Source organism: Lissotriton vulgaris, chromosome 1_1 (genome assembly GCF_964263255.1).
Source record: "Lissotriton vulgaris chromosome 1_1, aLisVul1.2, whole genome shotgun sequence".
NCBI classification, from domain to species: Eukaryota; Metazoa; Chordata; class Amphibia; order Caudata; family Salamandridae; genus Lissotriton; species Lissotriton vulgaris.
Window position 1 is genome coordinate 1,340,574,118 of NC_141685.1, and position 14,169 is coordinate 1,340,588,286.

General features: G+C 43.5%; 1 protein-coding gene across 6 annotated transcripts in view; it reads left to right on the forward strand.

The window, feature by feature from the left end:
* Positions 1–14,169, forward strand: part of B4GALNT1 (beta-1,4-N-acetyl-galactosaminyltransferase 1) — a 613,238-nt gene that overhangs the window by 438,283 nt on the left and 160,786 nt on the right. For all 6 annotated transcript variants that reach the window (XM_086966472.1, XM_086966503.1, XM_086966477.1 and 3 more), the window contains exon 6: positions 6,154–6,194. In XM_086966472.1, the coding sequence (XP_086822598.1) occupies positions 6,154–6,194 (41 nt within the window). The remainder of the gene's footprint in view (positions 1–6,153; positions 6,195–14,169) is intronic.

A 14,169-nucleotide genomic window follows, 5' to 3' on the forward strand; every position in this document is an offset into this window, starting at 1 on the left:
CAGGCAGGACAAAGCTATTTGAGAAAATAGTGCTCCAAGGCTGTAATTAAAGCCTACCGAGTAACAACACACGTAACTGGTGGTGTTGCCATGGGAGTTTACAAAATGAGACAAGGCTGTTCTAAGGAGGGGCTAATAAGCCTATTGACCAATGAACAGCCACAGTTTACAGTGGACAATGATACAAGCCAATAAAAATATGGGCGGAGCTTCAAGTTCCTTACTGAATACAGCATGCCTCGCAATGCAGCGCATGCGCTGCCCAGGTTGGACCTAAATATAGTACCTCTATCAATTAGCCCGATCAGAGGAAGAACAACAATCAAGCTGAAGCAATCAGTACTTGGTCCATACTCCAGCCGAAAGAAGAGGAAGTCAAGCTAGTACATGCTGGCCAATTAGAAGACAGCATATAAGAGAGTGACAATGAAACCGACAAAGGTTGCACAAAGGGCAGGCTGCAAGTCCCTTTTGGCATAAAGCATACCTCGCAAGCGAGAGTGCATGTGTTGTCGCAGATAAGACCTAGAAACGGTCAAAGTTCACTGAAATGAAAGGAAGCAGCTAGAGGCGACAGAGTGAAATTTCACAAACAAAAGTAATTCACTTGACAAAAAGAAAGGCTACACACTGCTGCTTCAACATTAAACAATACTTCTTGCAAAGTAATTTTGCACTAAAGCTAACAAGTGGCATACATGGAACTGAAATTTTGTAGCCTACACATCTTGTAGAGAGCAGGAGCCATAACTAACTAACTCGTGCTAGAAAGATGCTGCCTGGGTTAGACTCTTTGCAAATAAACACCTATACTTACCTTCAGCTTCGTCTTTCTTTACATATCCACCTAAACAATACACACAAGAGACCTGATTCTCAGTGCCTTGCAAAGTTTACAGGAAGGCAGAAAAAGATTTTTAGTTTCACTTGTAAGATTGCAGTATGCAAGGTGGTAAAACGATGGCAAATACAGTTCCCACACATTATTCCACATTCCCAGGAGCAAAATACAGAAAAGGGGGCGAAACTGACCTAATACTGTGAGATTACCGTATTTCCCTGGCGGTGTCTCCATCACTATAATAAAGGCATCTTATTGGGGTCATTAGTACTTTTCCAAACTTCAGTAAGTCGGGATAGGAGTGAGCCAGTGAGTTGGCCATGCCTATTAATTAGGGAAATCAGTATACCAGCCCATGACTAAGCATATATGTGGGTGAACTAGGTATATGATAGTATATGTGAGCATTAGCTATCCTGATGCATGCACATGCATTTGACACTGAAGCCGAAACTGGTCATGCGAGTCCTTACTGGGCAATACTGAAGATGGGCTGGAGTATATGTGATTGTGAGTGGGTATTTAATGGTTGTACCTCTTGATATGAAACAACACTTGAAGAGTGAGGACACTACCAGGGCATATGAGGCTGTTCCTGGCATGTGTGTTCTTTTCCCCTAGTCTATGTGGCATCAGCCCAGTTGATACAAGTAGCCAACTAAAATAGCTGTTTGTTTTAGTATATTTTTGTTATTTAATTACAGTTGCATAAAGGCCTTATTTGCTATTGTTCAGGCAACATATAGCTGCATGAAAAATTGCAGCACTGCTTGACCTGAACGGGTACAAATTGTGCAGTGTCAGAGTTCTCAAGATTTCTGCGCAAATTAGGTTACTGGGAGCACATATTCTAAATAAGCCATTGTAATGGGATGCTCGTTATTGTACCAAGGCACAAAGGCAACCCAGTCATGCCGCAAGTGATATTTTACATGTGATAAATGTTCTAGTATAAAAAAATTCAAGGCCAACCATCCAAAGGTAAGCCACACAAACTGTGTCACTTTGCGGCAATTACACAACTTGCACGTATCTATTAATTTATAGTTTTCTTTTATTTAGCAACTGTAACATTTTTGAAAGGAAACCTCAGCGATATCACTCTGAAATGTCGCACCCTGTTGAGTCATAGGTCATGTATAGTCACATCCTGTGATGTCATCCAGCCAGGTTCAAAGCACACAGGATATCACTTCTAATGATACTGGTAATTTTGGTGCAATTATGGCAGTCTAGAGTGAAACAGACAGAATGGACAGAAGTCTACTTTAATGAGACTGTCTGAGGTAAGAGACTCTAGAGCCAGGAGAACTTACAGCCAGATTCATGAAGCCGAAATCGGCAAGCAAAGGGCCAGATTCTGAGAATCTGGCCCTTTTGTGAGCGCTATTTTTGCATTTGGGATTCATCAACCCAAATGCAAAAATCGCAATTCTAAAAATCGCTAAATCGCGAATAATTGCATTTAAGGAATCTCAATTTGAGATTCATTAAATGCAATTCATGAAAAATTTTAAAATTGCGAATTCGCAATCTGGGGCCGCTATTTACCGCGAAGTGTAACTACGTGGTAAATAGCGAAAACTTAGAAAAATGCACTTTAGTGCATTTTTCTAAGTTGTATGTTACACACACACATGTCCTTTGGACATGTGTGTGCGCAACATCTGTGTACATTACCATTTCAGGGGTGCTACAGGGTGTCCTTTTGACACCCTGGCACCCCTTGAAATTGCATCCTTATTTGTGAATCGCTATTTGCTAATCGCAAATAAGGAATGACTTCCCATTCATTCCAGGAATTAATGGGGAGTCATTCCTTATTTGCGATTAGCAATTAGCGATTCGCAAATAAGGAAGCTGTAGAAATCGCAATAAATATTGGGATTTCTACATGAATCCCGTTTTGCGAGTCTTTAATAGCGATTCCTTAATAATCGCTATTAAGGACTCGCAAAACATGACAATGATGAATCTGGGGGATAGTGCTTACAGACTAAAGAAGACGTACCTGTAACAACCGAAGTAAAGGGGGCAGTCCTCATGGGAGGTTTACAAATGAAGACAAGGTGGTACTAAGAAGGGATTAACAAGCTTAATAACGAATCAGAACCCTGCATTTACGAAGGACAATACACAAGTTCAATTACAAATATGGGCAGAGAGTGGGCGGGGCTACAAGAACATACTCAAATACAGCATGGCTCTCAGAGCAGCGCATGCAGCTGCGGCCCGTGGAGGGAGTTCGGTGGGGCAGGGAGGCGGTGTGGGGGAGGGGCAGGGTGGAGGGTGGTAAACAACGGAATATGGATAATTGCCGGTAATAGGGTGACCAACCGTCCGTAAATTTCACGGACCGTCCGTAATTGGGACCTCTCGTCCATTGTCCGTGAGGATCCCTTTTACGGACGCCATTTGTCCGCAATTTGGGCCTTTGGGGAACAGCACTGTTCCCGTGTGAGAATCCTCTACTCCCTGATGGGGCCACTTCGCACTACTCTGAGCGCAAGAGCAGCCCCATCCCGCCCATTGTCATTCTGAATGAGGCTGATTGCCACATACAGAATGACAATCGGCCAGTCTGGCTTGAAAAGCATGTGGTGGGCCTCCTCCAGCCTCGGGCATCCTGGCAGCAATGTAGGAATGGGATGTAGGGATGGATGAGTGAGTGAAGGGGAGGGTGCATGGGCAAAGGTTGAGTAAATGAGTGAAGGAGTGAACAGGGGGATGGATCAGAGAAAAGATGGATGGATGATTTAAAGGATGGATGAGTGATAGGGTCAATGGATGGATTCATGAGTGGATGAGTAGATGGACGGTTGGGTGGATGAAAGGAAGGATGGATGGCTAAGTCAAACGGTCGACGTAGAGAGAAATGGAGGATGGATGTGTGGATGACTGAAAGGGTGAATGTGCGGAAGGGTGAGTTACTGTGTGGATGGATGAGTATGTGAAAGGGTGGTTGGATGGGTGAAAGGGTAAATGACTGCATGGGTGAGTGAATGGATGGATGGGTAGAAGAGTGGATGGATGCGTGTGCGGATAGATAGGGTGAAAGGGTGGATGGATGGATAATGAATGGATGAGTAAAAGGGTGGATGGATGGATGATTGAGTGAAATGATGGATGGAAGGATGCATGCTAGATAGGTTTGTAAATGGTTGAATGTGTTTGGATCTGTATTAGCTGCATCTTGTGCTTGCCACTTTACATCTCACAATGTCTATCCGAGCAGATCTTCCCGACCATTTCTCACACCAAACATGCCTGCTCAGGAACATGAATTGTATACAAAATATCAGACTGGACAACCCAGTGCTGTAACCATATATATAGATTATTATCATATGAAATACCACAAAAAGACCTACACAGTTGATCAAAGCTGCATGCATACTGAAAACCATGAAGTACACGATTGTTTCAACCTAATATAAACCTATTTTTACTAGTGCTTAAATGGTTGTCTATTTACTTACTTACATACTATTGCGCAACCTCCTCTGATGTGTCTGTAAAATCTACCTTTTGTCCAGAAGTTTTGTCCTGAATTTTGACCTCCTGTCCTGAATTTTTGTCCTGAATTTTTACCCTTTGTCCTGAATTTTTACACCCAGCGTCCTGAATTTGCACCTATGCCAGTTGGTCACCCTGGCAGGTAAGTAAACAATTTATTAAATAAAACAAATTTCGTAGCACGTGCTGCTTCGCATTTTGCGATGCAGGGTGCGCCACGAAATTCGTTTTATTTATTAAATTGTTTAATTGTTTACTTACCTGCAATCATCCATATTCCATTGTTTACCACCCCCCACCCCCGCACCGCCTCCCTGCCCCACCAAACTCACTCCACGGGCCGCGGCTGAGCGCATGCGCTGCCCAGGCTCGACCTAAAAAGTTGCAAAACGCACATATATTTTAATTGAATGACTTAGGGCCTCATTATGAGTGATTTGAACCTTATCCTTTAACTCTACATTCCAGGAACTAACATTACTGAAAGACCCAATAATTTTGTGGGAGCAGAGCTAGCAGGGATTCTGAGTCAAACCCAGAAGATTCACTGGAAAATGGGGAATCGCAGAGTGAATTGGTAATCCTGTATCTAATTCATCTGGTAATTCCCACTTCCTACTGGCAGTTCCCCTGGAACTGTGGCTCTTTTGAAAAGCTGAAATCACAGCAGAAACAATGCAAGTCTGAGTGTTTGTGTTTTCTTCATTATTCCAATGAGCCTAGTAAGTCACTTTTACTGGGCCCTTCAAAATTAAGGATCAAATTGTCTTGAAGCCCTTAGAAAGAAATTTCCCCACGAAATCATTCAAGCTTTGAAACCCATCAGTGGTTGATTTGTAAAAAAATAAGTGCCGGGGCTCTCGTCAGGAGGCAGCTTGCACCAGCTCATTTCTCCTGTCAGCGCAGACTAAAACAGAACCAACTACTAACCACAAAAGGGGGGCGAGGATGTGGCGTAATGGGCAGAGTTGCCAACTTCGGAGCTGGGTGACCAGGTTCGACTCTTGGCGTCAGCTCAACATCCTGTGATTCTGGGCAAATCATTTAATCCCCTGGTAAATAAATGAGTTCTTAACTGGAGCTCATGAAAAGCACCAGCGTTCACGATTAAGTGCCAGCGCGGACCATCGGAAACCACCGGCTCAAATTCAGCACTGAAACCCATCCTTTATCAGATTCCATCCCCAACCTTCTGGCCTCTCTGTGAGCTTCATGCTACTGATATGTCCACTTTCAATGACTTTTCAGGTTTCAAACAGGGGGAAACGCCCACACAACATCACCAGAGAAACACCCCTCTCTCACTCGCAGCCTCAACAATCCGTTCTGCATGAGCAATTGAAAATCAGGTGAGGGGACCACATTACTCCCCATGTGTCTCTTGCTTCCCCTGCCTCCTCACCAAAATAGTAAAGCATATGGGAACCCACTACCCCCTCCTGCAAACTCTAATGGCTCTCCCTTCCTTGAAGAAATAAATATTTTGAAAATCTGAAATGACCATGCACAACACAGTCCCTGGGTGAGCTGTCCTTCCTTCAAAGTTCTCTTACTGATTGCAGTTCTGTGGAAACCCTGTGCAAACCAGAAAACTCAAAAACATTGGAAAATCGAAAACATTAAAAAATCAAACCAGAAATTTATATTTGTAATTAGTTGTATTTGAATTTCTAACACATCCATCCAAATTTATCACTTAGTCCTGAAGCCCAGATTCGTATTTTTACACCTCCTTACATATACTAACCCTCCTTTTTCTTGTGTCTCTGACATTTCGTGTATTCTTCTCTTTCAAGGTTTAAGTCTACAAGATACTGAACAAAGGAAAGAGTATACGGTAAGAAATCCAATCTTTTAAATCTCTGGAAGCCCCCATCTCTTACTCACATAAGTAAAATACATACACGTTGCTGACTAAAGGCTATTTTAAATACAGGCCACACTTAAGATGCTCACTGTCATTTTAGCTTGTCTCACTACATTTAAGTTCTTGTTGTATTATTTGAGGTTTTTTTTACCTGACCCAACTTTGAACGGGCACAGGGATACTTCATTATTTAGTGGTAAATAATATTGTTCCTTTGCCTCAAAGCTGCAAATTCCTAACAATATCGTTGCATCTGATGAAAAACCGTTTTAAAAAAAGAGATTCACTTTTCAATCACATATCTTAGGAATAGTACAGAGAACAATGTTTGAATGGTGTTGACATGTATAACTAAGTTCAGATATAATGGGCCACTCATTACCTGGATAGTAGGGGCAGCATGTTGTTAGTTTTCAGCCCATCGATTGTGTGGGTGGTTTATACAGTCCCATATATTTTTTTATTTCTTTTTTTTAGCTGTATGAACAGCTGTGCTATCTTTTCATTTTTTTGACACTTCTGATTTAAACTCTTTTCCACTAGTGGCTTGGACATCTGCCAGTCCACTGGAGGGACAGTATTCCCCCAAGCACAGCAGAAAGTAATTAATTCTTAATTTGATAGATACAGTTTATCTATAAAATTAAAATACACAAAAATTTAATTATTCATGAATTCATCTCATAATAAGTCAAAATTGTTATTGCACTTCTGTCCACATATCATTTTTCGCTGTTAGGTACTTTTGCTATTTTGCTAAGCCCTTGAGACAACTGAGGGTATACTGTGTTTCCAATGCGATGTGATCAAAGATTTTGCCACTAACTTCTTAATGCTCTGGTGATATTTATCCGCATGAGATGGATATCCGGAAAATGCTAGCATTGGATTGTGTGGGGTGGAAACCTGCAATCTGACCTCGATGTAGACAAACATTTATTTCCAAAATATTATCATATTTGGACAGAGAAGTGGGCGAGGGGTTTGATGTCTGTGATTCCATTCAGGGGCACATATATTTTTTATCAGTACTCTCCGGAAATGCAGCCAAGGATCTCTAGCTCGTAAAAATCAGCTCAGTTCCCCAAAATGGGGTGCTTTACTTCCCTAGAATGTGTGCTGTGTGGTTGTGATCACGTGATACTTGTGAAATAGCCCATTTATGACTGAATCAGAGGATGGATAATCCATTTTAGAAGGACACTCTCTTTGATGGATGGACCACTTTGCATTTTGTTAGGCCAAGCGCTACCCAACACAGCACCTGCATTCTCTCTTCTTCATTGTTTGGGTGTCAGACCCCAGCTGGGTGGAGGTGCACAGTGCAAAAAGGGGCTACCGGGCCTCAGCTCTTAGGGTTCCGTTTGTTTGTCTCTGATGTCCCAGGGTTCGGCTGAGGATTCAAAACTGGGCCAAGTATAACCCCTTCTGCACTTGACTCTCAGTGGTAGCCACATTGAGCAGTCACAGAGTTATCAGGGAGGTAGTGTGGGGGTGGTGCTCAAACGTAGGACTCAGCAATCTTACAGAAGTGCATTAACTAATTCTACAACCCAGTGCTTTACTTTGAAGAAGGAAAGTATTTTAATGCACGCAAGAACTAAATACTACACACACAATATAGGCAAGATGCAATTTTGTGTCCTGGGTGCTGGGGTTGACTGTGCCTTTACTCTCCTTTTAGCCCCACCGTCCCCCAATTCCTATCGAGGTGGTTCCCCTAAGGGACAAAGTTATAGTGTGATTAGATCTAGGTGTAGATTAACCCCGTTATATTGAAAGTATGCTCTGTTTTTCACAGTTCAAGGTTTGTTTTCAGTGTGTAAGGAATTGTGGTCAGGCAGCTGCCTGACTTAGTTTCTGAAACACCTCTCCGCTGCTTCTGGAAGAGCGCATTCATCGGCAACTCTGGGGAAGCTTCTTCGAGCTCTTAGAACCTACGCTGCGGTCACACATTCAGCAAGAGTGCTGATGGCCGCCAGCAGCCTCACTGGCAGGAGCAGTGTTTACTGCAGATATTAGATCATCATTGGGAAAGGTGGGCAGGTGCTCCAGGTTTGTGTTGGCCTTGTACAACCGCTCTTGAGGTTCCCACACACAAGTCAATTCTGAGATAGCAAGGCAACCCATAGGCCTTCTTCTTTCTTTGATGTGGCTCAGGTTGGGCTGCAGGTTACTTTTGGGCACAACAGCATAGTTCAGCCACAATGTTCTTCTGGTCACAGTAGTGCAGGTCAAGCCACAGCAGCAAAGATCAAGCCTAATTTTCCTTCTAGTCACAGTGGTGCAGGTAAAGCTGCGTCTTTTACGGTTCACGTCTGGAACTAAAAGAGAGCCCATTACCTGATGACATTCAGATGTACAGATTGCTCTTATCCATCCTCCTCTTCTGGCTGACTCCACCAACACATGGATCATGCTGCCCCTGGCTCCTCTGGGCAGTCAGTCCTCCAACAACATTTCGTAGTCCTTCCATCTCTTAGAAGGCAGGCCGGCTTTTAGGCATTTCAGGTCAAGGGAACAGCTTGTTCCAGGAAGGGATGTACTCAAATGATGTATTCTCACCTCTGGTAAGTTGGCTGTCAAACAGACACCAGCTCTGGTTGCACAGCAGTCATCTGAGCACTCTGCAGAGGACTCAGTTCCTTTATCATTAAAAACTTGGAACTGGGATGACAAGTGAGTCCTATTTGTATAAAAACAAAACAAAGAAGAGGTGTGGATACATTGTCTTCACTTTCAGAACCGGTGTAGGGTGAATCTCTTGTCAAGTGTCCTTTTCAAATTGCTCTCCAGCCACTGTGTAAGGTGCTGCTCCTCCCAGCATGGTGGTTTCCATCCCGGAGCACCCAAACAAGCGGCACAGTGAGGTGTGAACTCACAGAAGAGTGGGAAGGGGAAAGACAATAGACTGGCCTCACAAAAGTGTTCCCTTTAACCTTGAACAACATACACTGTAGCCCCACCTTTCACCTTCATCGCCTGCCAAATCACAGTGCTACAGGAAGACTGAACATCAGCCTGTCTCAGAAAAGGCCTAATAGAATTTCTAAATGATCTTTTTCTCTTCTCTCCCCATTCCACTGTCTTGGTCTCCTAACTTCATTAGGAATGTCAGCAATGCACTTTCGATGCCTGGGAAAACAACCTCATCCCCATCTTGTGTACCTAGCCAGGCTATGGGCAATCCAGGATTGATCCCAGAGGCCGCCATTACTCTAGTTCACTCATCCACAATACATGTATCATGCGGGCCCTGTACACAAATATGCACAGCATACTTTTGGCATGTTGGCACTTTAATTCAGGTCAGAACATGGAAGCAGAACCTTACTAGAGTGGGCTAGTAGGCCCCCACTTCAGTGACACAGATAAAAAAAGGTCTGGTCATATCTATTAATTCACAAAACATGATAGACTTCCACTGCCGTTCTAGGTATTAAACCCATTACATGGACGGGAGCTCACTGTCAGTGCAAAGAGGGCATGATTGACGATCTCCTTCAGGTGACAGGACAGGTCCAGGACTTCACTCATGCCAAGGGACAGGCCTAAGACTTTGTGCACTCACTAAATTAGTGTGAGTCTGAGGTCAAAATCAAAAAACCTGGATAAAGATACCCGCAGTCGGCCACTCAGGGCAGGGAAAGATGACTGCGCCATTCGCAGGGTACATTCCCATCCAACATTAGTCCAAGGTGGACACTGTAATGGTGACTATTTGGTGGAATGTGTGACTTTGACCTACCCTGTCTACATCCCACTGACCTTTTGCTGCTTTTCCCCCCTCCAGTGGAGAAAGACTAGGAAAATACCAACAAGTGTGTTTCTACCCTAGTTGGACTTTGAAGATTAGACCATCCTTTTGTACCAGTGCTCCCAGTTTACCATGAGTACTGACCTAGTTTTACTTTGTTTGGGAATGCTCTCCGGAAGTAGCTGATGGAGATGATGTGCCAATAACTAGACAACCCATTGCTGGGTCCCACTAGGATGGGGCTAAACCTGCGACTAAAGGGCAATACAGATGCTGATCCCACCTTTCTTGGAAGGGCTGGGCTGTTTTGAAAAGGATGGGAACTGCTCTGGTCAACAGTGGATAAAGATAATGTCTAGATGACTGAGATGTTCATTGGTTCTTGGGGAGAGTCTGCTCAAGAAACACAATAATCTGGAGATCAGCTGACTAAAGCCGGCTACTAAACCAATAGCATTATGAAATGGCCAAGGATATGCCAGAGGCACCAAAGGCCTGAGCCTGGGGTAAGCCTGCACTGCATCTTCTCCCTATCCCGATTTGCACCTGCCGCTAAACAGAATAGGGTGTATCCAGGCCGGTCTCCAGTGGTTCACTGGGAATGGGGCCTTGGGGTGTAACGTTGGTCCATTTGGATTGCTGACTCTACATTAATCCTGATCCCGAGCCTCAGAGGGTTGCAAGGGGTTTCACCTTGATTTGGAAGACAATTCCCTTGAGGTATATGCCATCAAGGGAAGCTAGTCACGATGAACTTGTAGCCGTTTGTACCATTGTCCTGTGACGTAATGTTCCAACTTTATTACGGTTGCCATTTTAAATGGCTCCCTAATAATTAAACAAGGGTGTGTCCTTTCCTCCCGAGTGACACCTTGTCTCCAGATTCCTGGGTTCTTCTGACAAGGGAAACACTTGTAAACTCCTGACTCTGAGGTGCCGCCTTCTTTCAGAGAGCCCACTGGAACCTGAGCTGCAGTTGGTAAGTAAGTAAGTTTATTGTTCAGTTAATTAAAACCATTACAAAAATGTATCATCTTTATAAGCAATAAAACCACAGTTTAAAAAAAAAAAGGCTGGTAGCCACAGTTAAAAACACACGTTTAAGATTGCAGACAAGATCCACTCCCCCGGCCTTGATGACCCGTAATCTTGTTTCTTCATTCCTGATGGCAGATATTAGCAGCAATTCGTGAGACAAAATGACCCCCCTTATCAGAGTCTTGGCTGCACAGTGGTGACAGGCCGAGAGGTGCAGATTTAAAGTGCATAGTACCGCCTCAACGTCCGTTGATTTGTGCAAAAAGAAATATCATATAGTTAGCCTAATAATGCTTTCCTATGAGGCTTACGTGTGTGTTACGGTTGTATGCACTTTTTGAATCGGTGGTCAGTTGCAGTTAAAAGTTTTACCAGACAGCAGCTTAGTTGAGTGTCTTCACCAGAGAAGCTTACAAGTACCGCTTGTCTACACGACTGTATTTGGTTTTTGTTGAAAACAGGTCTGAGTAGTGACCAGCGCTCCCGCATCAGCTCACTGCAAATAGTTATGATGTGGACAATGTCCTCCTCTCCTTCCCCGCCCATTGCTGGCTTTGGAGGGCGCAGCCAAGGGGGCAGATGGTATACCAATGGTAATAGACCTAACCGAAATCTCAGAAACTTCTCTTTGGTGGTTCTGGAGAAGTTAGAAAGAAGGTAGGCTTGAGGAGTCGCTGTAGGATTGTATAGTGAGCCAGCCATGTGACCGTTCTGTCAAGGCCGCCTTGTCTTGTAAGATAGACTCTTTTTTAACAATGTTATTTACGATTTTCTTGAAGCTTGCCATGGTCCCCGACGTTGCCCCGACGTTGCCGTAACCCCAACTGGTCTAGTGCAGTGTCCAGGAAATCTCTAGCTGGGCAAGTTTCTATAGTTTCTACTTCTCTCCACAAGTAGAAGTTTAACGTTTCTGGCTGCCCTTTTTTGATTTTAAACCAAGTTTTTACAAAGGCTCCTTTTCTGGCTAGCTCATGTCTTTGTATCCCTAATTCCAGCCTCATTTGCGCTGGAGATGTATATCCAGGCAACCCGTATATTATTCTTAGCGCTCTTGCGTTGGTGCCATTTAATGTTTCCGCGTCCCTCCCTCTCATGGCTTCACTTCCATAGGTGATTGATGGTATAAATTTGGCTTGTATCACCTTGGTCAGAGGGAGAAAGCTTGGTCCAGCAGTTATATTTTTCAAGTTTCTTAATGCTACTTCAGTTGTTAATCCCCTCTTTTTTATTGCCTCAAATTGTGCTTTGTAATTGCCTTTGCTGTCGATCATGACCCCCCAGATATTTGTATTCTTGTACGACTTCAAGCTTGACTTTTGCCAGGTGCCAGTTGTATTTTAGTTTTATTTTCCGGTGATTTACACACATGACTTTTGTTTTGTCTTGATTGATGCTTAGTTTGTTGGTGTCTGAGTACTGAGATGTAATGTCCAGCAGGCGTTGTAATCCTATGGGTGTCCGACTGATGAGTACTAAATCGTCTGCATATAGGAGGTTGGATAGCTGCCAACCTCCCAGCTTCGGGGCATGCGCGTTGCTTCCGTTAAGTTAGGCTGAAAGCTCGGCTATAAATAGATTGAATACTGTCGGGGCTAATACACACCCTTGTTTCAATCCTGAAGCTGTGTTCATCTTTTTCGATAGTCTCCTGCCCCCAACTTTACTTGTACCCAGATATTACTATGCAGAAGGATTAGTTATCTTAGGAGCAATGATGGAATACCTAACATTTTTAATTTTTGCCACAAAATGTTTCTGTTTATGTGATCAAATGCTGAACTGTAATCGATGAAGCAGATGTACAGAGGCTGTTTGATTAAAAGTGCAGCGTCTATCATTAGTGAGAGGACAGAAATGTTAGTGGCAGTGCCCATGTCTTTACAGAAACCGGTTTGATTGTATGGTATTGCTTTGTTTTCTGTGGCCCATGTTGGTAATTCTTGAAGGAGTACACCGACATAATATTTGGCTTCATTGTCCAAAAGAGCTACCAACCGATAGCTCTTTGGATCGCTCCTGTTGCCTTTTTTGTAAATGGGAGCGATTATTGAGCCTCTCCACGATGATGGTAATATTGACGTCTGCAGGATTCTATCAAAGATCGGTTTTAGAGCTGTAGCCCAAAATTCAGGATCTTGTTTGAATAATATAGGCGGAATCCCATTTGGGCCAGGAGCTCCTTCACGTCTACCTTTCAAGATTCTTTTGTGAACTAGGGTGTTTGTGATTGTGAAGTTCTGTCCATATTCTGCATAAAGTTTGACTGGAGCTGTTGAATTCCCATACTAGGCGCGGTGGTGTTTAAGCCAATTTGGGGAGTCTGTTCTTTGTTACAATGAAGTTTGAGGTAAGTTATTCATGCTTCTTCTGTGACATTGGAGGTGATGCACTGACCTTGCGGGGTAGATAGGGCATTAATCTTCTTCCAGAATTGTGTGCTACTGTTGTTCTTAATATCGTACAGGAGTCTGGCCCAAAAAGATTCTTCAGCTTCCTTTTTGTTTTGCCAAATACGTTTTTTGCGAGTGGCTTTTAACTGCCTCAACTCTTGTAATGCCATGGGATCTTTCTTCAACCTCCGCAGTGTGAGGTTTATCCGTGTTTTTAGCTTTTTTAATTTGGAGTTGTTCCGTAGGTTGGAGCCTGGCCTTAGATTTTGCTGACGTTTTATTCTCCTGTTTCGAGAATGGCCCTTTGAATCTCCGTAGTTGTTACGTAGGGCATTTGTGAATGCCCCCCAGCCTCCAATTATGTCGTGGTTGACTGCTTTCCCTTCTTCCCAGAGTTGTTTTGCTAGAGAGAGGAGTCCTTCTGGATTGTTGGTGCTACATTTTACTCTTCTCTCGTTGTTGATATATTCTGAGCCCAATGTGTTTGCTGGGGACAGTTTGTATGATGATGGCTCTTCTGCTGTGATTTCCTGGGGTAAGTGGTCACTGAAATCTTCGGTCCCAATGCAGTAGTTTTTTTTACTTTAGTTAACATGCAGCGAGAGCAGAATGTGTAATCAATTGTGGACCTTGTTACTGCATTATTGAATGTTGCTGTTTGTGGGCGATCTCCAGGAAACCTGCTGTTTAATGCACGTGCGCCCAGTTGCTCTAAGAACGATAATAGGTTTTTCGAGATGTTTGTGAGTCTTCCATCTGA